The sequence below is a fragment of the Oncorhynchus nerka genome, linkage group LG11, assembly GCF_034236695.1.
Source record: "Oncorhynchus nerka isolate Pitt River linkage group LG11, Oner_Uvic_2.0, whole genome shotgun sequence".
Classification (NCBI taxonomy): domain Eukaryota; kingdom Metazoa; phylum Chordata; class Actinopteri; order Salmoniformes; family Salmonidae; genus Oncorhynchus; species Oncorhynchus nerka.
The window spans coordinates 68,248,647-68,271,750 of record NC_088406.1 but is presented as its reverse complement, the minus strand read 5'-3'; the positions used below and the strand labels follow the sequence as shown (position 1 = coordinate 68,271,750).

The 23,104-nt window shown below is 44.8% G+C and overlaps 1 protein-coding gene across 1 annotated transcript; it reads right to left on the bottom strand.

The window, feature by feature from the left end:
- Positions 1 to 5,217: 5,217 nt before the first annotated feature.
- On the bottom strand, positions 5,218 to 23,100 carry LOC115137469 (uncharacterized). The gene is made up of 6 exons (XM_065024881.1): positions 22,824 to 23,100; positions 21,027 to 21,157; positions 20,668 to 20,835; positions 16,118 to 16,279; positions 14,580 to 14,691; positions 5,218 to 6,584 (listed from the first exon to the last, which is right to left on the bottom strand). Exons 1-6 carry the CDS (start codon positions 23,098 to 23,100, stop codon positions 5,629 to 5,631), a joined length of 1,806 nt encoding a protein of 601 aa, XP_064880953.1. The 3' UTR covers positions 5,218 to 5,628.
- Between the last annotated feature and the right edge of the window lie 4 nt (positions 23,101 to 23,104).

The following is a 23,104-nucleotide window of genomic DNA, read 5'->3' as shown; positions in this document are numbered from 1 at the left end:
TAGCCACCGTGCTTCTACACCTGCATTGCTTGCTGTTTGGGGTTTTAGGCTGGGTTTCTGTACAGCACTTTGAGATATCAGCTGATGTAGGAAGGGCTATATAAATACATTTGATTTGATTTGTGAGATTCTTAATCAGCTAACATAAGTTTGTGAATTTTGAAGCATTTAAGACTTGAAACATTATGTAATCAATGCATGCACATAAACGCTTCATAATTCATAATTCATAAAGGTCATATTAACTGACTGATATTATCTCATAGGGGTCGTTCCATGTCATTTCAGCAAGCCATCTTAGGCTATCCTGAAATCGTTTCTGTGGTTAGAAACATAGGATTACCATTCCTGCAATATTATTTTGATTAAATATATTTTGAAATTAAGGTAATTGATTGCACCCAAATTGGCCATTTTAATTTATAGGACCCATATAATATTAAATAAACATAGTACCTAACATCCGATTTGAACCAAACTTTTTTCTTACTCTAACCACATTTCCATCCACAGTTTTTATGCAAGTAAAATCATACGATATTTTTAAAAAATCACAACAGCTGTGACGAAAACAGGGAGTTTCTGTACAATTTTCTAAATGCAGACAGATCATTTGTTTGTTTGACATGGTGGGATCTTTTGTGTCGTTAAACTTAATTATGTGAGTAAATGCGGTGGAAACAACTTTATGCACAAATATTAATATAATAACTATCATATCCAAGTAAACTTGGAGTCACGTGATGATATGGTGTGTGGTCCTCCAATTACGACATGGGAAACCATGCCGTTAATTAAGCTACAAATTAAATAAATTATACTGAATTTCACAGGGTGGTCGAAGTGCACGGTGATACAGTAAGTTTGATGCTCCTTTCCAATAAATATTAAGGGTATTATTCTGGTGACATGTTGATCGATGCTTGACTGCGGTTTGACAAATACATTTTTTCTGGCTCTTATCCATAATAATCTCATCATGTAAACTCACTAGCCTACCCGCACTGTACGTAAATCCGAGACACTCCATTTAGTATGATATGTTACGTTTCTTATGGTATTTATTCATGTGTGGATTTCCATCACCCATTTCGTATGATATGTTACGAATTACACGTTATGAATTTGCTAAACGTACAGTATGTTACGAATTTTAGCTAGGTGGCTAATGTTAGGTACAACATTAGGTACAATGTTAGGTACAAAATGCTCTGAGACCAGGTAGGTATACATGATCAGTTTTCTATGTCTTACAAATAGTATGGAGTTGCGGCATGGAGTATTGTTTCTTCATCCTATGTAATGTATTAGTGAATTTGCTGTTGTTTTTTCCCCCCTGTTCAGAGATAAGTCAGTAACCACGTTTCCATCCAACAATTTCATGCAGATAAATTACCTGATGCATGAAAAAAGCAACGACAGGACTGACGGAAACATGAAATGCCGGTACAATTTTATTAATGCCGACAGACAATTTGTTCGTTCGACATGGTGGGATCTTTTTGTGTCAGTTAAATAAATTATGCGAGAAATGGCGGTGGAAACGCCTTTATGCGCAAATATTGCTATAATAACTATCATATCAAAGTAAACTTGGAGTCATGCTGTGTTATGTTGTGTTGTCCTCTCACTACAACTTGGGAAAGCATGCAGTTTATTAACAGTGATGGAAAAAGTTCCTAATATTCATACTTGAGTAAAAGTAAAGATACCTTAATAGAAAATGACTCAATTCAAAGTGAAAGTCACTCAGTAACATACTACTTGAGTAAAATTATAAAAGTGTTTGGTTTAAAATACACTTAAGCATCGAAATGTAATTGCTAAAATATACTTAAGTATTGAAAGTACAAGTACAAATTATTTCAAATTCCTTATATTAAGCAAACCAGACGGTACCATTTTCTTGGTTTTTAAATTTACAAATAGCCAAGGGCACACTCCAACACTCAGACATAATTTACAAACGAAGCATGTGTGTTTAGTGAGTCCGCCAGCTCAGAGGCAGTAGGAATGACCAGGAATGTTCTCTTGATAAGTACATGAATTGGACCATTTTCCCATCCTGCTTAGCATTCAAAATGGAATGAGTACTTTTGGGTGTCAGGGAAAATGTATGGAGTAAAAAGTACACTAGTTTCTTTAGGAATGTAGTGAAGTCAAAGTAGTAAAAAATATAAATAGTAAAGTACAGATACCCCCCAGAACTACTTAAGTAGTACTTTAAAGTATTTTTACTTAAGTACTTTACACCACTGTTTATTAGTCTACAGATTAAATAAATTATGATGAACTTCACGGAGTGGGGAATGTGCAAGATGATGAGCTTGATGTTCCTTTCCAATAAGTATCGAGGGTCTTATTCTGGTGAGCAATTCTGGTGTCTGTAACCATTTAGAGATAGCCTATTTAAAACAAATTTTATTCGAATTTCTCATAATCTTTTAGGTCTTATCAATAGCCTAGGGAATTAAAATGTTCTTATTAACAACATTTGGCATGTCCATGGCTCAGACATAATGAATGCATTTCAGTGCGAATGCTATGTTTAACATTATAAACTGGGGGGTTCGAGTCCTGAATGCTGATTGGCTGACAGCCGTGGTATATCAGACCGTATACCAAATGTATGACAAAACACATATTTTTACTGCTCTAATTCCATTGGTAAACAGTTTATAATAGCATTAAGGCACCTTGGGGGTTTGTGATATATGACCAATACACCACGGCTAAAGGCTGTGTCCAGGCACTCTGTGTTGCGTCGTGCATAAGAACAGCCCTTAGCCGTGGTATATTGGGCCTTATTGATTAAATATATTTTCATATTGAAGCCATGCAATTACTCAGAAAATTGTGGACTGCAAAGATGTTAAACATATTTTACAAATATGGGATAGGCCTACATTGAATTATTTTGTTTCTGTAGGCTGATTAACAAACTTTCAAATTGGAGTTGATGAGAATGCAATACATAAAAGACCATAAATACACAACTGGAAGCAACCACATATTTAGCCATGGAGCACATTCTGATTGGCCAGTGAGGGGTCAAGGGTCATCACTACTTACCACAGACCCAAAGTCATAAACCCTTCCTATTTCTACAATTTGTCTTCTTAAAATCTGATTTTAAACCTAACTCTAACCTTAACCACACTGCTAAGCTTTTGCCTAACCTTAAAGCTGCAATATGTATTTTTTTGTGCTACCTCACCAAATTCACATTGAAAGCAAGTCTAAAAAGCTGTAGATCTGTTCTATGTGCTCTGTTTCTATGCCTCCCATTCTTCAGTTTTGTTTTTTGTGTCTTGCTTTTGGTTTCATACACCAGCTCCCAACAGCTGAAAATACAATATTTTGGGTTATTGAAAATATATTTCACAGCGGGTTTGGATGGTACAGTGATTCTCTACACTGCTTGTTGTGGCACATTAACTATTATAATTTTTTCCACCTGGAAATGGTGGAGCGATTTTTGCATATTGCACCTTTAAATTAAGACAAATTTTTACAATATAGCCAATTTTGTTGTGGTTGTGGCTCATGTAACTAGTGACATCTGGGGTCAAGCCTCAACACCTACATCTTGTTTATTCATCAAAACCCAGCACTTTCACGGCAGCTACTGTGCCCATAACTCCAATTGTGAAAATAACAAAAATATTTCACACACTCCTGAACGCTACCACCATCTCCTATGATCAGTATCTTTCAAGCTAATAGCACACTTGTTAATAAAGAACAGTGTGTTAGCAAGAATAGAGTAGAAAATAATATAATTACTTTATTCCATCTACATCACCTCAGTAAAGTAAATATTTAACTGTCCTGTTCTAGTCCATGTTGACTTTCTCTCTAAAAACAGGTATTTGTTTATACCTGTTTCAAATGACAAGTTAACGAAGGGTTAATAAGGGGTACGTGGTTAATTACCCTCTTACCCAATACACTTCACATGATAACTATAATATGTCACCAAAGAATGGTTCCCAGATCTCCCATGTACATCTCAAGTCACACTGCTACGATTTCTCCCCTTTGTGGACACTCCTATGTCTGATAAGGTTAGTCAGGAAGGAGAAGCTCTTGTAACATAGTTTGCACTTGAAGGACCTCTCCTTGATGTGAACGGTCTGGTGCTTATTCACAGTTCGCCTCAGTAAAGTGATTCCCAAACGTGGAGGAGGGGTACGACTTGTCGGCGTCCATCCTAATGCTCAACCTCTCACGTTGTGACCCAATGACACTAGAGAGAGAAGCAGGAGCCACCACCCTCAGTCTTTGAGCTAGTCTTTGAGTTCCCTCTAGACATTGTTTTGGGTGTTGTTGGGATTGTGTGCTGTGATGTAGGCTAGGTAACTTTCGTGTTGAACGCTCATCCTGACCCTGTCTGTACTGAGGTAGCTGAGGAAGGCTAGACCCAGGCTTTCTAAGAACCCAGTCACCAGGCATTAGACAAGACCCTGAAGGAGAAGACAGACTTGCTGATAGACTACCACCAGGGGAGTCTCCCACCACTCTCTGTGAAGGCTGAAGCCCAGGGTGACCTGCTCTGTTCATCATGGATACTGTGGTGTTTGTATCATAGGAACAGGAGGGTCTATCTCTATCAGCCCCAGCCCCTGCTCCATCCCTGCACTGAGACTGTGACGAGAAGGGTCTGGGCTGCAGACTGGATCCCTGACTGGAGCCTCTGTCTCCCTGATGACCACCAGGACAGAAGTTATTGAATCCATCTGTCCGCAGCTTGTGTTCTGTGTAGTGGTGGAGTCTCTGGCCCTTGTGGTTCGGTACCGGTTTCTACTCAGAAGGAACAGCGACGGCTCCTGATCTTTGGCAATGGTTTAAGACCAGCCACTTCCGTGGTAAAATCTCTCAAAACCCTGGATATCAGCAGGTCCCCCATGGACTGCAGACAGTAAACACAAATTGAACAGAAGATTTATATAAGAAACTTTACCGTAACAAACATAATATTATAAAATGTTAACCACAGTCAAGCCCATCTCTAACACTGTGATTCGAGTACCTAACAGTATGGAGCCAATGTAGTTTATTATAAAAAATGTCCATATGTGAATTAAGTATAATGTTTGTTTTGACTGAGATAAGGGAAACTCAGTCCCTGCAATGATACAAAAATAACTAAGTCAGTCAGCACAGAGTCAATTTTATGTTATTTCATTTCAATCAAATAGTCCTGCACTCATAATGTGAATTACAGTACTTTTATTGCATAAAATGATACGTGACAAGTAGAATAACTTCTCATTATGGTAACACTTGACCTTTTCTGTAAATCTGGTACCCTCACTTTGATCAAATTACATTTAGAATACTTTTGAAAAGGATCAAACTTTACACTGCACACAAACAGGACAGGGTTGTCACTTTACATCAGTGAAGCATTTTTACAGACACCATCACACCAACCATCACCATATCATCTACTCTGTCTCATCACTCTCTTTCTTTCCCCAGTTCACCTCATCCAGTTCCCTACTACATCCCAAACTAACAGAATGAACTACAAACTATCTAGTACTAAATCAAATCAAATTATATTGGCCACACACACGTTTAGCAGATGTTATTGCAGGTGTAGCAAAATGCTTGTACTATACATTACATGTCACTATACTCTATACATGGGTCGTGTGCATTTTCTGCTGGTGTATCCTGACATATCTCCTCTCTGAGAACCTCTTCCCGCAGTGCGTACAGGCGAACGGCCTCTCCCGTGTGGACCTTCAGGTGCACTTTCATATTGTGCTGGTGGGAGAACCTCTTCTCACATTGTGGACAGCTGTAGGGTTTCTCCCCTGTGTGGACCCTCTGGTGCCTCTTCAGGTGGGTCGATCGGGAGAAACGGGCCCGGCACAGGTGGCAGCCGAATGGTTTCTCCCCTGTGTGTATCCTCTGGTGGATCTCCACCTGTTTGGGGAAACTGAAAGCTTTCCCACAGAACGAACACAGGAAGCGCTTCTCTTTACTGATTCCGTCTCTACTACTGTCATTTGTCAATGGGCTTGTGTAGCCATTTAGTGTTGAAGCATTGTCTGAGGTCTGGTTTAACATTAGGAGAGTGTGAGGAGGATGAAGGCCAGGGAGTGTCTGTGTTGTCACAGCATCCATGTTCCAGTTGATAGATCCTATAGAAGGCAGGCTGAAGGAAGCACCTGTTGGAGGGTTAACCTGAGGCGCCATCAGTCTCTCTGAATCACAACTATAGGAGCAGGACGGAGCATCGCTAGCAGAGTCAGTGTCTGTTCTCTCCAGCCGCATACGGACACCTCCCTGTCCCCGTAGACCAAATCTACGCCTCGCTGTGGTCTCAGCCAGTCTGTTGTCATAGAGACTAAGTTCAGTTGTTGTTTTGTGTTTGTCTGTCTGTTTCTGGTTGTGGTTAACAGTATTGATCCCAGGCCCAGAGTTGAGGACGCTGTCCCACCCACAGACCTCTACTATGTCGCCTCTGGTCCTGGCCTGCTCAGTGACGTTCTCCCCTGGTCCCTTAACTGCATCGGTCTGGGAATCCAAAATGGCCGTCCAGTCTCCTCTGTTAGCCTCCAGCCAACCACCTGAAGGAAGAGGTAACAAAACAGATTTTACAAACATGGCAGAGAAAACATAATGTTGTGACTATAACTACTGTTCCCTGTAGGAGTGAAACTGGATTGAGTCCTTTCATTTAATACTGCTTTTCACCGAGCCCAGGAACGGGTGGCGCGGGGCCAAACAAGTGTTGTACCTAATTTCTCTCCATCGGGGAACTGTATTATAGCGATAACATTACATTCCCTTTCAGTCAGTCCACTTCATTATAACATACTATGGGGAAATAGAATCACGCCCCATGCAGAACCCAACGGATACTAAATTAAACAGCTCATGGCAGACCACCCAGACCTGGGTATTGCGCACACAGCGCGCTGCCTGGTTACTTCCGGTCACAGCCGTAAGCACACTGTCGGCTACACTGGGAGCTGTGACATCCACGCAATAAAATATCACGTCTGTGGTGATGCCCAACTCACCTCAGCACAAATATCTCCTCTAGTCAATCTTTTAAACAATGCCCAAGACGCTGCCAGACCTCTTGTGAAGTGGGAGCTGCCACAGCTAGGTAACCCTTGCCGCTATATGCCAGGGCGATAGCCTCCACAACCCAGTGGGAGAGACTCTGCTTAGAGAGCTCCTTGCCACGAGCTGGATTAGCAACACATACAAAAAGCTGGTCACGTAACCGGATATCCCAGGTCAGTTCAAAGTACGTGCGTAAAGCGCACACCGGACATGTTACCTCTTTTGCTCTTCAGAAGCAAAACGAGGAGGTGAAATAGCTCTAAAGCTAAAGGACATGACTTTCAGGGAGGCCACATTGTCACCTTACATTTACATTTTTTACATTTAAGTCATTTAGCAGACGCTCTTATCCAGAGCGACTTACAAATTGGTGCATTCACCTTATGACATCCAGTGGAGCAGCCACTTCACAATAGTGCATCTAAATCTTTTAAAGGGGGGTGAGAAGGATTACTTTATCCTATCCTAGGTATTCCTTAAAGAGGTGGGGTTTCAGGTGTCTCCGGAAGGTGGTGATTGACTCCGCTGTCCTGGCGTCGTGAGGGAGTTTGTTCCACCATTGGGGGGCCAGAGCAGCGAACAGTTTTGACTGGGCTGAGCAGGAACTGTACTTCCTCAGTGGTAGGGAGGCGAGCAGGCCAGAGGTGGATGAACGCAGTGCCCTTGTTTGGGTGTAGGGCCTGATCAGAGCCTGGAGGTACTGAGGTGCCGTTCCCCTCACAGCTCCGTAGGCAAGCACCATGGTCTTGTAGCGGATGCGAGCTTCAACTGGAAGCCAGTGGAGAGAGCGGAGGAGCGGGGTGACGTGAGAGAACTTGGGAAGGTTGAACACCAGACGGGCTGCGGCGTTCTGGATGAGTTGTAGGGGTTTAATGGCACAGGCAGGGAGCCCAGCCAACAGCGAGTTGCAGTAATCCAGACGGGAGATGACAAGTGCCTGGATTAGGACCTGCGCCGCTTCCTGTGTGAGGCAGGGTCGTACTCTGCGGATGTTGTAGAGCATGAACCTACAGGAACGGGCCACCGCCTTGATGTTAGTTGAGAACGACAGGGTGTTGTCCAGGATCACGCCAAGGTTCTTAGCGCTCTGGGAGGAGGACACAGTGGAGTTGTCAACCGTGATGGCGAGATCATGGAACGGGCAGTCCTTCCCCGGGAGGAAGAGCAGCTCCGTCTTGCCGAGGTTCAGCTAGAGGTGGTGATCCGTCATCCACACTGATATGTCTGCCAGACATGCAGAGATGCGATTCGCCACCTGGTCATCAGAAGGGGGAAAGGAGAAGATTAATTGTGTGTCGTCTGCATAGCAATGATAGGAGAGACCATGTGAGGTTATGACAGAGCCAAGTGACTTGGTGTATAGCGAGAATAGGAGAGGGCCTAGAACAGAGCCCTGGGGGACACCAGTGGTGAGAGCACGTGGTGAGGAGACGGATTCTCGCCACGCCACCTGGTAGGAGCGACCTGTCAGGTAGGACGCAATCAAGCGTGGGCCGCGCCGGAGATGCCCAACTCGGAGAGGGTGGAGAGGAGGATCTGATGGTTCACAGTATCGAAGGCAGCCGATAGGTCTAGAAGGATGAGAGCAGGGGAGAGAGAGTTAGCTTTAGCAGTGCGGAGCGCCTCCGTGATACAGAGAAGAGCAGTCTCAGTTGAATGACTAGTCTTGAAACCTGACTGATTTGGATCAAGAAGGTCATTCTGAGAGAGATAGCGGGAGAGCTGGCCAAGGACGGCACGTTCAAGGGTTTTGGAGAGAAAAGAAAGAAGGGATACTGGTCTGTAGTTGTTGACATCGGAGGGATCGAGTGTAGGTTTTTTCAGAAGGGGTGCAACTCTCGCTCTCTTGAAGACGGAAGGGACGTAGCCAGCGGTCAGGGATGAGTTGATGAGCGAGGTGAGGTAAGGGAGAAGGTCTCCGGAAATGGTCTGGAGAAGAGAGGAGGGGATAGGGTCAAGCGGGCAGGTTGTTGGGCGGCCGGCCGTCACAAGACGCGAGATTTCATCTGGAGAGAGAGGGAGAAAGAGGTCAGAGCACAGGGTAGGGCAGTGTGAGCAGAACCAGCGGTGTCGTTTGACTTAGCAAACGAGGATCGGATGTCGTCGACCTTCTTTTCAAAATGGTTGACGAAGTCATCTGCAGAGAGGGAGGAGGGGGAGGGGGAGGAGGATTCAGGAGGGAGGAGAAGGTGGCAAAGAGCTTCCTAGGGTTAGAGGCAGATGCTTGGAATTTAGAGTGGTAGAAAGTGGCTTTAGCAGCAGCGACAGAAGAGGAAAATGTAGAGAGGAGGGAGTGAAAGGATGCCAGGTCCGCAGGGAGGCGAGTTTTCCTCCATTTCCGCTCGGCTGCCCGGAGCCCTGTTCTGTGAGCTCGCAATGAGTCGTCGAGCCACGGAGCGGGAGGGGAGGACCGAGCCGGCCTGGAGGATAGGGGACATAGAGAGTCAAAGGATGCAGAAAGGGAGGAGAGGAGGGTTGAGGAGGCAGAATCAGGAGATAGGTTGGAGAAGGTTTGAGCAGAGGGAAGAGATGATAGGATGGAAGAGGAGAGAGTAGCGGGGGAGAGAGAGCGAAGGTTGGGACGGCGCGATACCATCCGAGTAGGGGCAGTGTGGGAAGTGTTGGATGAGAGCGAGAGGGAAAAGGATACAAGGTAGTGGTCGGAGACTTGGAGGGGAGTTGCAATGAGGTTAGTGGAAGAACAGCATCTAGTAAAGATGAGGTTGAGCGTATTGCCTGCCTTGTGAGTAGGGGGGGAAGGTGAGAGGGAGAGGTCAAAAGAGGAGAGGAGTGGAAAGAAGGAGGCAGAGAGGAATGAGTCAAAGGTAGACGTGGGGAGGTTAAAGTCGCCCAGAACTGTGAGAGGTGAGCTGTCCTCAGGAAAGGAGCTTATCAAGGCATCAAGCTCATTGATGAACTCTCCGAGGGAACCTGGAGGGCGATAAATGATAAAGATGTTAAGCTTGAAAGGGCTGGTAACTGTGACAGCATGGAATTCAAAGGAGGCGATAGACAGATGGGTAAGGGGAGAAAGAGAGAATGACCACTTGGGAGAGATGAGGATCCCGGTGCCACCACCCCGCTGACCAGAAGCTCTCGGGGTGTGCGAGAACACGTGGGCGGACGAAGAGAGAGCAGTAGGAGTAGCAGTGTTATCTGTGGTGATCCATGTTTCCGTCAGTGCCAAGAAGTCGAGGGACTGGAGGGAGGCATAGGCTGAGATGAACTCTGCCTTGTTGGCCGCAGATCGGCAGTTCCAGAGGCTACCGGAGACCTGGAACTCCACGTGGGTCGTGCGCGCTGGGACCACCAGATTAGGGTGGCCGCGGCCACGCGGTGTGGAGCGTTTGTATGGTCTGTGCAGAGAGGAGAGAACAGGGATAGACAGACACATAGTTGACAGGCTACAGAAGAGGCTACGCTAATGCAAAGGAGATTGGACCTTAGTCGCCTTAAGCAAACGGAGTCCAGGAAGAGTGTACGGATAACGCGTGAAAGTCCATCAAGTTTAACTGAGGCCAAAGCCATGAGCAGAGACCTTTTCTAGGAGAGGATCTTCAGATCCACTGACTCCAGAGGCTCAAAGAGGGCAGCACATAGTGCCTCTAAAACCAGAGCCAAGTCCCATGTCGGCGCAATAGGTTTAGAGACCGGTCTGAGACGATGTACACCTTTCAGGAACCGCACAATCAGGGGGTGGGCCCCTGGTGAGGCTCCGTCAATTTCCAAATGACACCCCGAGATAGCGGCCATGTACACTTTTAAATATTGAGAATGCCTGCCCCTGCTCAAAAAGCTCATGCAGGAACATAAGGATGTCCCTCCAAGAACACTTATAAGGAACAAGTCCTTTATCTTAGCCCCATAGCTCAAACGCTTACCACTTATACGCATACAGCCCCGTCGTGGAGGGCGCCCTTGCAAACTGAATGGTAGCAATAACATTTGGCGGTAAACCTCTAGCCATCAGATTGGTCCAGGCCCATTGGAACCGAATATGCGGCCTCCCGTGCCAAACCTGCCTGTGCGCCTGGGACAACAATTCCCTGCGCAACGGGAATTGCCACAGGTCCCCACCTAAATGGTGAATGATGTCCGCAAAACCAAGGCTGCCTGGGCCAACGGGGAGCCACAAGAATCAATGGTAAGCCTTCCCGGCACACCCTCTCCAATGTGTGCTGAATCAGAACCACTGGCGGAAACGCGTAAAGGAGGGTGAGGCCACTGGTGCACCAGAGCGATCGTTTCCAACTGGGCACTCTGGTCCCTCAATGAGAACTAGACGACATGGTGCGTTTTCTGGTGATGCATAAAAATCTACGATGGCCCTAGTCTCCACTCCTGAGTGCCAAGTACACTGTCAGAAGTTACAGGTAATAGATATGCCGGGCACTATGACACCGTCCATACTTTATGAATTGAGTAACCCTTCGCACAGCACGCCTCCACCCCTGGGGGGCGATGAGTCTTTTGTGACCACCTTGTGGGACAACATCTGGCCCATTAGAACCCCTTGCGACAGTAGCTGGGGATCCCTCCACTGGGCCAGTGCCCGAAGGCATGTCGGGGACACCGGAATTGACCGGCGAGATGTATCAAAGTTAATCGGAATCAGCATTGGAACAGCTGCATCAATAATAATCCTGAGGGATGAACACCATCGTAGAAGCCATCATCCCCAGTAGGCAGATGAAACTTGCGAAAATGTACTGTGCACCCAAACCAAAATTGGTCCAGGCAGAGCTGGAACCCAAACACCCTCTCTGGGGATAGAAAAAGCACAATTTAAGGATGAGTCTAACTAGCCTGCTGGTTCCTTTGACTGCTATCAGCCAATCGTCCAGATAGGCCAACACACTCAGCCTCTGATGGGTACCAGAGTTGCCTCCACCACCTGTGAAAAGACGAGGAGAGAGGGACGAGCCGAACGGGAGTACCAAAAACTTGTAGAATATAGCCTCGAAATGGAACCTCGTGACCTCTGTGACTGGGGTACATGGGCACATGAAAGTACGCATCCTTTAGGCCGATGGTGTACGGACCGTAACAGCCACTAGTCTGTGAGTATTTTGAACTTGTGAACTCTGAAATGCTTGTTCAGGGCACGCATGTCTAGAACAGGGCTTAAACTGCCATCCATTTTCGTAACCAGGAAATAGACAGCTGTCCTGAGCTTCCATCAGATAAACCACTCGTTCTGCCTATTCTGGAGCAGGAAGGATATTTCCTCCCTTAATACTGAGGCCAGGAGAACAGTTGACGTGATGACGCCGCAAAACGTGGGGTGGGGGGGATTCGTACAAAGAATTGTAGTCTGTAGTCACTGTTTGCATGACCCAGGGCGACACTGCGCATGTGCGCCATTGGTCAGAGCAGGCAGCGAGTCTCCTGTAAAGTGCCATCTGAGGGGGCATGATGCCCCCAGTAGTGGCATGGGAAAAATACGTTTCCACCACTCTCAACAAACTTATGTCTGATTGCGGAGGGATATGTTTTATTGAACTCACATGTGGAATACACAACACTCTTGAAACTCACAAACAATGGGATTGAAGCAATGTGTTTAGGTGGAAACGTTTACCTGAAGTATCCTTCCCCGCGCCGTGGCAGGACCATGTCACCCCTGGCCAGGTAAACAGACGTTGCGTCTGGCAATCAAGCTGGTCCGACCTTGTGCTGGGCCGGGCCCCCGGGACAGCCCGCTTAGCAGGCCCAGCATCCCCAAAGGACTTCAAAGGGAGAAAAGCGTACTGCTTGAACTAGGCGTACATGGCCTCCAGGGCCGAACCGGACATCCCCGGAGGACATTTGTCGGTCCCTCTCTATCTGAAAACGTCAAAGACGATAGTGTGCCACCACCCTGCTCTTCCCGAGTGCCAGAACGGTGCACCGGGACGTGCACAGAATGAAGTCAGCCGTAACACAAATCTCATCCAGGAGCTCTGCATGGGGCTTTCCTGCAGCCAAATAAGTGCCCAGCTCCGGCAGCAACTCTGTCTGGTAGATCTGCAGTACAGCTACAGACGACAGAAATCAGCCACCCCCTCGGCACGATACATCTTATCCAGCTGACCAGCTGAAAAACGACAGTGCTTGTTAGGAAGTGTAGGATCTGCATTAGCCACACCCTTGTTATCCAACAGGCTAGGTAGCCAGGTAGCTTGCTATAAACTAGAGGCGTGTGCACCAGCCCAGCCCCGCCCAATCCATCCCCTCCAGATCCATGAAGGGGGCATACCATGCAGCATCAGCTTAGCTGAATGCGGGTTGGACCAGGTTGTCGTAAATTCTTCGAAATACAGAAACAGGGGTAGGTGGTGCTTGACTGTGGCAACCACAGGGGGCAGGTACTTCCCACCGAACCTTGATAACTTCTGCCGCGGGTGTGAACATGGCCACTTCAACTCCAAATGTATAGCCACCCTGCAGCACAATTCTATGAACAATGTGTTGGATACCAGGGTTTCCCACACTACTCACGTAGCGTGAGGTGGCTGTCCTGGAACTAAGTCCTCTTCCGAGAAACTCCTGGAGTATCCAGAACACCAAGTTGTCATCCGAACCTGTGCCCTGTATGTCATCATGGGAGACAAACCAGCCAGCTCACTACCTCCTAGCTGGGAGGCTAGTTCCACCAAAGCCCCAAGTCTCTCTCTGCTTCCTGCACCTCAGTCCCAGGCGAGGTACCAGCATCCGGGAAAGGAAAGTCACCATCGGTAACTCCAAGCTTTTTCAAGAATTCGACATGTCTTTCCAGGGAGTTTGCACGCAGTATGTGGCAATGCGCACACGGACTGGTTCGAGCGAGGGCCACCTGAGCATGCTCCAAGCCGAGACAAAATACACATAAATCGTGAGTATCTTTCAGAGAAATAGTATAACTGCATGACTGGGGGAAATGTACACATCGTCGTCTCGGTCTCTTTCTTAACCGTTTTACTCATTTTCTTCTAGCAAATTGAAGCATAACTAATTGTTTGTGATTAGGAAACGTATGATAACAAATACAAACTAAAGCACACAACGTCCAGAGGGTGAGCACGCTCTACCACTATGGGACAGTTTAGTTGGCAACGTAAGTCTCGTTTTCCAATTGTTTGTTGTAGTAGTGTGAATCCTTCCTGTTTACACCGAGGTGAAGAGCAGAATAATTGAAGGAAGGAATCTGTGCCTCATGCTTATCACCTGTTGAAGGCGGGGCTTCCAGCGAGGCACGTATTTCATTGGCCTTGTCAGGCGTGATTGTAGATCTTTAACCGAAGTCGCGAGAGTGTGACTCCCCATAGTATGTTGTACCGAAGTTGACTGACTAAAGGGGACTCATTTAAATGTTTTGAGTCAATTACCTGGTCAAGTTCGTACATTATAATGTGTGTTTTTGTATATAAACATAAGTTGTATTGATTTCATTGTATAAATGAAGAAATAATAATAACCAGGTGCATCACTATTCTATTACTGTATGTAGGCTATATGTATTTCTCCCTCACCTTGCTCCCCCATCTTTAGTCCACTCAGCAGGTCAATGCTCTCTGGTCCGTCTTCTATTGCCTCCTCTTTGACCAGCAGCAGATCAGGGTTCCCATCCTCCATGTCTACTGACTGTAAGAGATACAGAATGAGAGGATGTTGGATCAATAAATCTGCTATGAGCATCTTCTGATTGGGAAATGAAGGATTGCTATGAGTACTGTGCAAAATTGTTGATTTGACACGATGCAAATGTATTAGTTGATTTAATTACATGACACTAATTCAAATGGATTGAAAATTCAAAGGCCCACACTTAATACAAAATGTAATCAAGACCTGGGGCGTCTATCAATTCATATTATGCTCTATCGTTTATTTCGTTGTGTCGCAAATCACACTCTTTACGGCAATTGGACGTCACTTTGCCGTGCGGAAGGACATTTGCAACACAAACAAACATGGAAGAGAGTGAACGCGACACAAAACACGGAGCTCGTACCTAAATGAGGGGCAACTTCGGTCGCATGGGACGTGGTTTGGGTATGAAAAATCTGACACGGACCAGAAAACCGTCCTCCGCAAAATATGCCGCAGGCCGGTCCCAACAACATGCTCAAACACCATTAACCTCTTTTACCACCTACGCAAGAATCCTGTGAAACAGTACGGAGAGAGTCTACGGATGAGACCCCAAAAAATAGTTGAGTGCTCAAAACAAACCCCCGACTCAGACGTTGCAAGAGGCTTTTGCCTACGGCACACCATATGGCAAAGAACCACGAAGATGGAAGGAGAAAGCAGCTGCCGATACAACTTACATCTGCAAAGACATGGCCTCAATTTACATGGTGAGAAACGGGGGTTTTGTGAGTTGGTGCTAAACACTCGACCCAAGGTACCAACTGCAAATACATTTTATTTGTTGAGCATAATTCAAAATGTAATAAGAAATATGCCTTTAAATGTGGTCATTTTATATAAACTATTTATTCATTGAATTTACAGAAAATGAGTATATCGTGATATGTATCGTTACTGGGATATGAAATTACCTATATCAGGATATGAGATTTTGGCCATATCGCCCAGCCCTAACCCAAGCCATAAGACTCCTGAACATCTAATCAAATGGCTTCCCGGACAATTTGCATTGAACCCCCGCCCCCCACACACAGACACACACACACTTTTACACTGCTGCTACTCTCTGTTAATTATCTATGCAGTCACTTTACCTTTACCTACATGTACATATTACCTCAATTACCTTGACTAACCTGTGGCCCTGTGCATCGACTCTGTACCGTTACCCCCTGTATATAGCCTTGATATTGTTGCTCTTTAATTATTTGATATTTTTAAATTTTCTTGTTTTTTTTCATATTTATTTCTTGTTTACTTCAGTTTATTTAGTAAATACTTACTTGTTATTAAAACTGCATTGTTGGTTAAGGGCTTGTAAGTAAAAATGTCACTGTAAGGCGTTGTATTTGGCACATGTGACAAATACAATTTGATCTAATAACATTCAGACAGTAGTTTACATTGGGCTCACCTCAGTGAGACTGTGTGTGGTCCTGTGCTGCTCAGCTGGTTCCTCTGTGGGTTCAGGAGGTGTAGTCTGGTTGTCCTCCATGACCATGGTCTCCTCAGGGTTCCCCAGATCCTCCTCACACCCCTCCACCTTCACCAGCAGCACCTCTGGACCCTCCTCCTCCTGGAAGAGACAGGTGATACAGATTACAGACATACACTACCTCAGGTACATACACACAGATAAACACACTTTAATGATGGATGGGCCATACTTGTGAACATTAGAAACAGTTTAAATTCAAAACAGTTGCTCCGTCACAAAATGTGCATCAGCCAATTAAAATCGTCAATTTACTTGCACGTGATAGAACGCACACACAGATAATAAACACATTCAACATGGAGTGTTTACCCATCCCCACTATGTTTGAGTCCTATACTGTAGTTATGGTGAACATAAATATGATGTTGTGGGTAAAAATAAGTCAGCTATGACTTATAAGTCAAAATTCATCAGACAAACCTGACTAAACATTTTGAAGTGTACAGTAGGTGTTTCAGACCCCTTGCAAATGTATAATTTAAATAAAATAAAAATCACATTTACATAAGTATTCAGACCCTTTACTCAGTACTTTGTTGAAGCACCTTTGGCAGCGATTACAGCCTCAAGTGTTCTTGGGTATGACGCTACAAACTTGGCACACCTGTATTTGGGGAGTTTCTTCCATTCTTTTCAGCAGATCCTCTCAAGCTCTGTCAGGTTGGCTGGGGAGCGCCACTGCACAGCTATTTTCAGGTCTCTCCAGAGATGTTCGATCGGGTTCAAGTCCGGGCCCTGGCTGGGCCAATCAAGGACATTCAGAGACTTGTGCTGAAGTGCATCCTGCGTTGTCTTGGCTGTGTGCATAGGGTCATTGTCCTGTTGGAAGGTGAACCTTCGCCCCAGTCTGAGGTCCTGAGCACTCTGGAGCAGGTTTTCATCAAGGAGCTTTCTGTACAGTCTCAGTCCCTGCCGCTGAAAAACATCCCCACAGCATGATGCTGCCACTACCATGCTTCACCGTAGGGATGGTGACAGGTTTCCTTCAGACGTGACGCTTGGCATTCAGGCCAAAGAGATTAATGGTCTTGGTTTAATCTGACCAGAGAATCTGGTTTCTCATGGTCTGAGAGTCCTTTAGGTGCCTTTTGGCAAACTCCAAGCGGGCTGTCATGTGTCTTTTACTGAGGAGTGGCTTCCACCTGACCACACTACCATAAAGGCCCGAGTGGTGGAGGGCTGCAGAGATGGATGTCCTTCTGGAAGGTTCTCCCATCTCCACAAAGGAACTCTAGAACTCAGTCGGAGTGACCATCGGGTTCTTGTTCACCTCCCTGACCAAGACCCTTCTCCCCTTATTGCTCAGTTTGGTCAGGCGGCCAGCTCTAGGAAGAGTCTTGGTGGTTCCCAACTTCTTCCATTTAAGAATTATGGAGTCCACTGTGTTCTTGGGGACCTTCAATGCTGCAGATATTTTTTTGCCTCGCCACAATCCTGTCTCGGAGCTCTAAGGACAATTCCTTTGACCTCATAGCTTGATTTTTGCCCCTGACATGCACTGTCAACTGTGGGGCCTTATATAGACAGCGGAGTGCCTTTCCAAATCATGCCCAATAAATAGAATTTACCACAGGTGGACTCCATCTCAAGGATGATCACATTGAAACAGGATGCAAATGAGCTCGAATCTCATAGCAAAGGGTCTGAATACTTACGGAAATAAGGCATTAATGTTTTTCTATTTTTAATACGATGGCTAAAATGTCTAAACCTGCGTTCGCTTTGTCATCACGGGCTATTGTGTGTTGATTGATGAGGATTTTGATTTAATCCATTTTAGAATAAAGTAAGCATTCCACTGTTAGTCTACACCTGTTATTTACAAAGCACATTTTATGTGACAAATAACATTTGATTTGTAGGTATATTTAGTAGGCCTTAAATGTAATGGTTATAAAGCGCTGTTGGGTGTATGCAGAATAGGGTGAGCTCAGATGTGATGTATATTAAAGAGAAGTGGTGTAAAGTACTTAAGCAGTACTTTCAAGTATTTTTACTTAAGTGTTTTTTGGGGGTATCTGTACTTTAATATTTATATTTTTGACAACTTTTACTTTTACTCCACTACATTCCTAATAAAAATAAATGTACTTTTTACTCCATACATTTTCTCTTGACACCCAAAAGTACTTGTTACATTTTGAATGCTTAGCAGGACAAGAAAATTGCCTAATTCACACACTTAACAAGAAAACATACCTGGTGGACTCACTAAACACATGCTTTGATTGTAAGATACTTAAAGTATATTTAAAACCAAATACTTTTAGACTTTTACTCAAGTAGTATTTTAGTGGGTGACATTCACTTGATTAATTTTCTATTAAGGTATCTTTACTTTTACTACAGTATGACCTTGGGTACCACCACTGCTAAAGAGAGCCGCATTCAAAGTCTTACAAGTCCCATTTTGTGTTTATTAAAAAAACATTTTAAATACACCATATGAAAATTGCAATGTGTTGGTCCCATGTTTCATAAGCTGAAATAAAAGATCCCAGAAATTGTCCATACGCACCAAAAGCTTATTTGTCAAATGTTGTGCAAATTTGTTTACATCCCTGTTAGTGAGCATTTCTCCTTTGCCAAGATAATCCATCCACCGGACAGGTGTGGCATATTAAGAATCTGATTAAACAGAATGATCATTACAAAGGTGCACCTTGTGCTGGGTACACTAAAAGGCCACTCTAAAATGTACTGTTTTGTCACACGCCACAGATGTCAAAATTTTTCAGGGAGAGTGCGATTGGCATGCTGACTGCAGAAATGTTCACCAGAGCTGTTGCCAGATAATTTAATGTTCATTTCTCTACCATAAGCCACCTCCAACATTGTTTTAGAGAATTTAGCAGTATGTCCAACTGGCCTCACAACCACAAACCACATTTAAACATTGCCAGCCCAGGACCTCCGCATCTGGCTTCTTCACATGCAGGATAGTCTGAGAACAGCCAACTGGAAAGCTGATGAAACTGATGAGTGTTTCTGTCTGTAATAAAGCCCTTTTGTGGGGGAAAAACTCATTCTGATTACCTGGGCCTGGCTTGCCAGTGGGTGGGCCTATGCCCTCTCAGGCCCATCCATGGCTGCACCCCTGCCCAGTCATGTGAAATCCATAGGGCCAAATGTATTTATTTATTTAAAAATTGACATATTTTGGTATATGACCTGTAACTCAGTAAAATCTTTGAAATTGTTGCCTTCATATTTTTGTTCAGTGTAAGTAGTTGAATGGAAGCAAAGAAATAGACATTGGTGAACATAATTTAACCTACACAATACAAACACAATATGTAACAGACCTTTCAGGCTTATATATCACACAATATCTGGATGCAATATCTACCCAGGAATATTCAACACTGAAATCTGTTACTCTTGTTATTCCAAAGGCATCTGTGGATCTTTTCTGCTGACAACACTGAAAATTAATCTTTGTATTTAATGCAGGGTTTGATCTAAATGTCAGAAGCTATTGAGTGGAATGGTTACTTTCTATGTTATAGAGTGGAATGGTTTTTCTGCTGGTGTATCCTGAGGTAGCTCCTCTCTGAGAACCTCTTCCCGCAGTGTGTACAGGCAAATGGCCTCTCTCCTGTGTGAACATTCAGATGCATCTTCAGATGGTGCTGGTGGGAGAACCTCTTCTCACACTGGGGGCAGCTGTAGGGTTTCTCCCCTGTGTGGACCCTCTGGTGCCTCTTCAGGTTGCAGGCCTGGGCGAAGCGCATGTGACACTGCGTACAATTGAAGGGTTTCACCCCTGTGTGGACCCTCTGGTGGATCTCCACCTTCTGGGGGCAGCTGAAGCCTTTGTTACAGAACATGCAGAGGAACCGCTTCTCTTTACCGTCTGTTGTTGCACCCCTCCCTGAGCCTTGGCCCTTTGAGTTCAATACCTGATCGAAAAGGACGCTGTCATGTGAATCAGATGGTGCCATCGATGTGGACACTGGGTCGTGATCCCTGAGTGCGTGTAAAGGTGAGTGGGTCGCGACATTAAGATTTGTCTCTAAGCTTTCCCTGTAGTCTAAGAAATCACTGGTGTTGCCCTGCGACTGTCCTTCTCCTAAATGAGTCTGGTCTTCATTCCATGTCAGAGGAGCGTCACCTTCCACTTTCACAGTCATCTCATCTACGACCAGACCCTCCCCTTTCTTATCTAGGCGCCCTTCAGAGTATACACTGCTACTGTACTGGTTCCAGTCTCCTCTCATTGGATTAGTCTGTTTATCTAAGCCCACAGGCATGTCACCAGGTATCATCTCTGTAGCGTATGAACAGGACGGATCATTGCCAGTCTGAAACGCATCACCTGAGTCCTGATGGAACAGAGCCGTCCTCGGGCTCCCGTAAACTAAATACTCTGTGCGGGTAGCAGGAGGACAGCCCAGTCGCTCCAGCACCGTTAAAGTCTCAGTGTCTGTCTCTGACTTGAGGACGGCGTTCAGCGTTCCACTGACCTCCGTGATGCTATGTCGGGGCCTGGGCAGCTCTGGGGCAGTGATGGGGTCCTCCGTAGCTACAGGGGGGGCTACTCCAGCCACTCCAGTCTGGGTGTCTCTGCTGTGCAGTGGGTCCTCCTCTCCATCAGACCTCTCCAGCTTGACCCCAGGACTTGCATCTTCAGACTGACAAGAAAAAAGGAGGTCATTGCCTCTACTAAGCATGCTCATCTGTATTTTTTATTTTTATAAAATGGCGCAAAAAATATTTTGGCTGGTAGATTAAAAAAATTGTAAGAAATGTATCTACCTGCCACAGTGCCAAGTATACATTTTTTGTAAGTTTTAGGCCCTGGATGTAATACTATTACACTAACCTCTATCACGATAACGTGCTGGGTTGAGGTTCCGCTCCCCTCATCAACAGTGATTGGTTGGTCTTCTCGCCATGTATTGTGTCCTGCTGGCTTCACAAAGCCCCTGTGGCCTCCAGTGAGATGTCCTTCACCTGAGAGTGATTGGTGGAAAAGAGATGGTTAGGTTAGCTACTGTAAATGCTCAATGCTATATTATACACTGAATGTACAAAACATTAGGAACACCTTCCTAATACTGAGTTGCACGCCCTTTTGCCCTCAGAACAGCCTCAATTCGACGGGGCATGGATTCTACAAGGTGTCGAAAGCGTACCACAGGGATGCTGGTCCATGTTGACTCCAATCCTTCCCACAATTGTGTCAAGTTGGCTAGATGTCCTTTGGGTGGTGGACCATTCTTGCACAGTGTGTCAATAGACTTAATTATTAAATAGATATTGAACTATCTTAATTTAGGATGATCCTAAATGAAGCAACTCACAGATTTGTAGAATAATCATACATATCACTATTGACACTAGAATTAGTAAGGATGTAATTTAACACTTTGCCTAACTTCTTGATATATACAGTGGGGTGGGTGGGGGGGGTATAGGCAGGTATATGCTTATACCCACTTATTTTTACATTGGGCATTGCATATACTCACTTCTAAATCCCCACTGATACGTATCAACGTAGTGTGGTGGAGGTAAACGCCGTATCTATGAATAAGGCTGATGGAACAGATGTTTTATTTAACCTTTATCTTAAGATGTTGATAAACTATTATTTCTTAACATTTTAGACGCAGCAATGTACACACGGTGGTAGGACCTATGCGTGAACGATCGAAAATGTAATTGCAAGAAAACACTGTTCTAAAATGTGCACCGCATACGTGAGTGGTTTCATGGACAGAGGTAGAAATATCTGTTAGAAATGTTGAAAGAGGGGAGATCTAAAGATGCAACAACTATCATGGGTTGCTAATATGACAAGGATAATGCCTTTGGCTGCTAGACAATGAAAGACAGGCAAACCAATATAACAGGATATAAGGAAGTATTTATAAATATGTCAGAACATAATTATTTGAATCAATCCACTGGCCATTTATTCTCCATCTCATGTGAAACAAAAGCACAGCTAATCAAACAGTGCTAGGTGCCTGCATACTTAAATTAAAGGGTAACGACACAAAAAAAAAGACTTAGAAAGTGGTCTCCTGATGTAGATCAAGCATTGTTATGGACTTAGAACATACAAATGTGTTGTTTTTCTGTTAAAAAAAAGTGTGACTGAGAGCAAAAACCGGAAGAAAAATAAAATGGGGGGAAATCTGAAACCTGGGGATTTCTGACTCTGATTTCTGTTTCAATAGTAGGCCTACTATTAGCCCACTTGCACAGTAGAGCTAGGGTTGGCCTGATATTGAAAGACCAATATGGGATTCATGATTTTAGGTCTTTCAGAGTGTATGTCACGGTTTCTCATACATTTTCACACTGGGCGCCTTTCCTTCGCCAGGCAGACCGTTTGAGCAAAATGTGTAAGTATACCCACTTCTCCAAGCACCACTGGAGATACTTTTTATAGATCAAGTGATTATGTTCCATGCATCATATTGTTTTCAATTAGCAAATAATAGGAAATGCAGTAAATATGAGTGTCTTTTTGCAAGATACTGTAGCTAGCTAAGTAATCAGGATAACTATTGCATACCTTCTCAAAACTGACCAAGACCAAATTCTGGTTAACACATCTAAAGTAAATTGAAAACGGTTGACAGAAGACCCCCACCCATGCAAAATGTACCTCTTGTCATTCCTCTGTATCGGTCGAGGATCTTGACACTACTGGGGCGACTGGCGAGGACGCGCTCTCGCATTGTCTTCTCTGCGCGCTCCCGTGCCACCTTCAGTTCGATTAGCTGAAGTTTCCTCTGCAATGCCCTGTTTTCTTTCTGGCTTTGAGTTATTTCCAAACGAAACACTGCATAGTCGTCGTCTACGAGTTTACAGATCTCTGCCACGGCTGCATTCGCTAGAACCTCCATAATGGAGGCTATTTGAGTGTGAAAACCCGTTGCCATTGTT

Bases quoted from the DNA above. Each gene is read 5' to 3' on its own strand.
- LOC115137469 (XM_065024881.1), bottom strand. From the start codon at position 23,100: ATGGCAACGGGTTTTCACACTCAAATAGCCTCCATTATGGAGGTTCTA. The intron at 20,836-21,026 runs GTTAGTGTAATA...TTTTCTTGTCAG, and splicing joins AGCACGTTATCGTGATAGAG to TCTGAAGATGCAAGTCCTGG. The intron at 16,280-20,667 runs GTCAGTGGAACG...TGTCTCTTCCAG, and splicing joins CCCGACATAGCATCACGGAG to GAGGAGGAGGGTCCAGAGGT.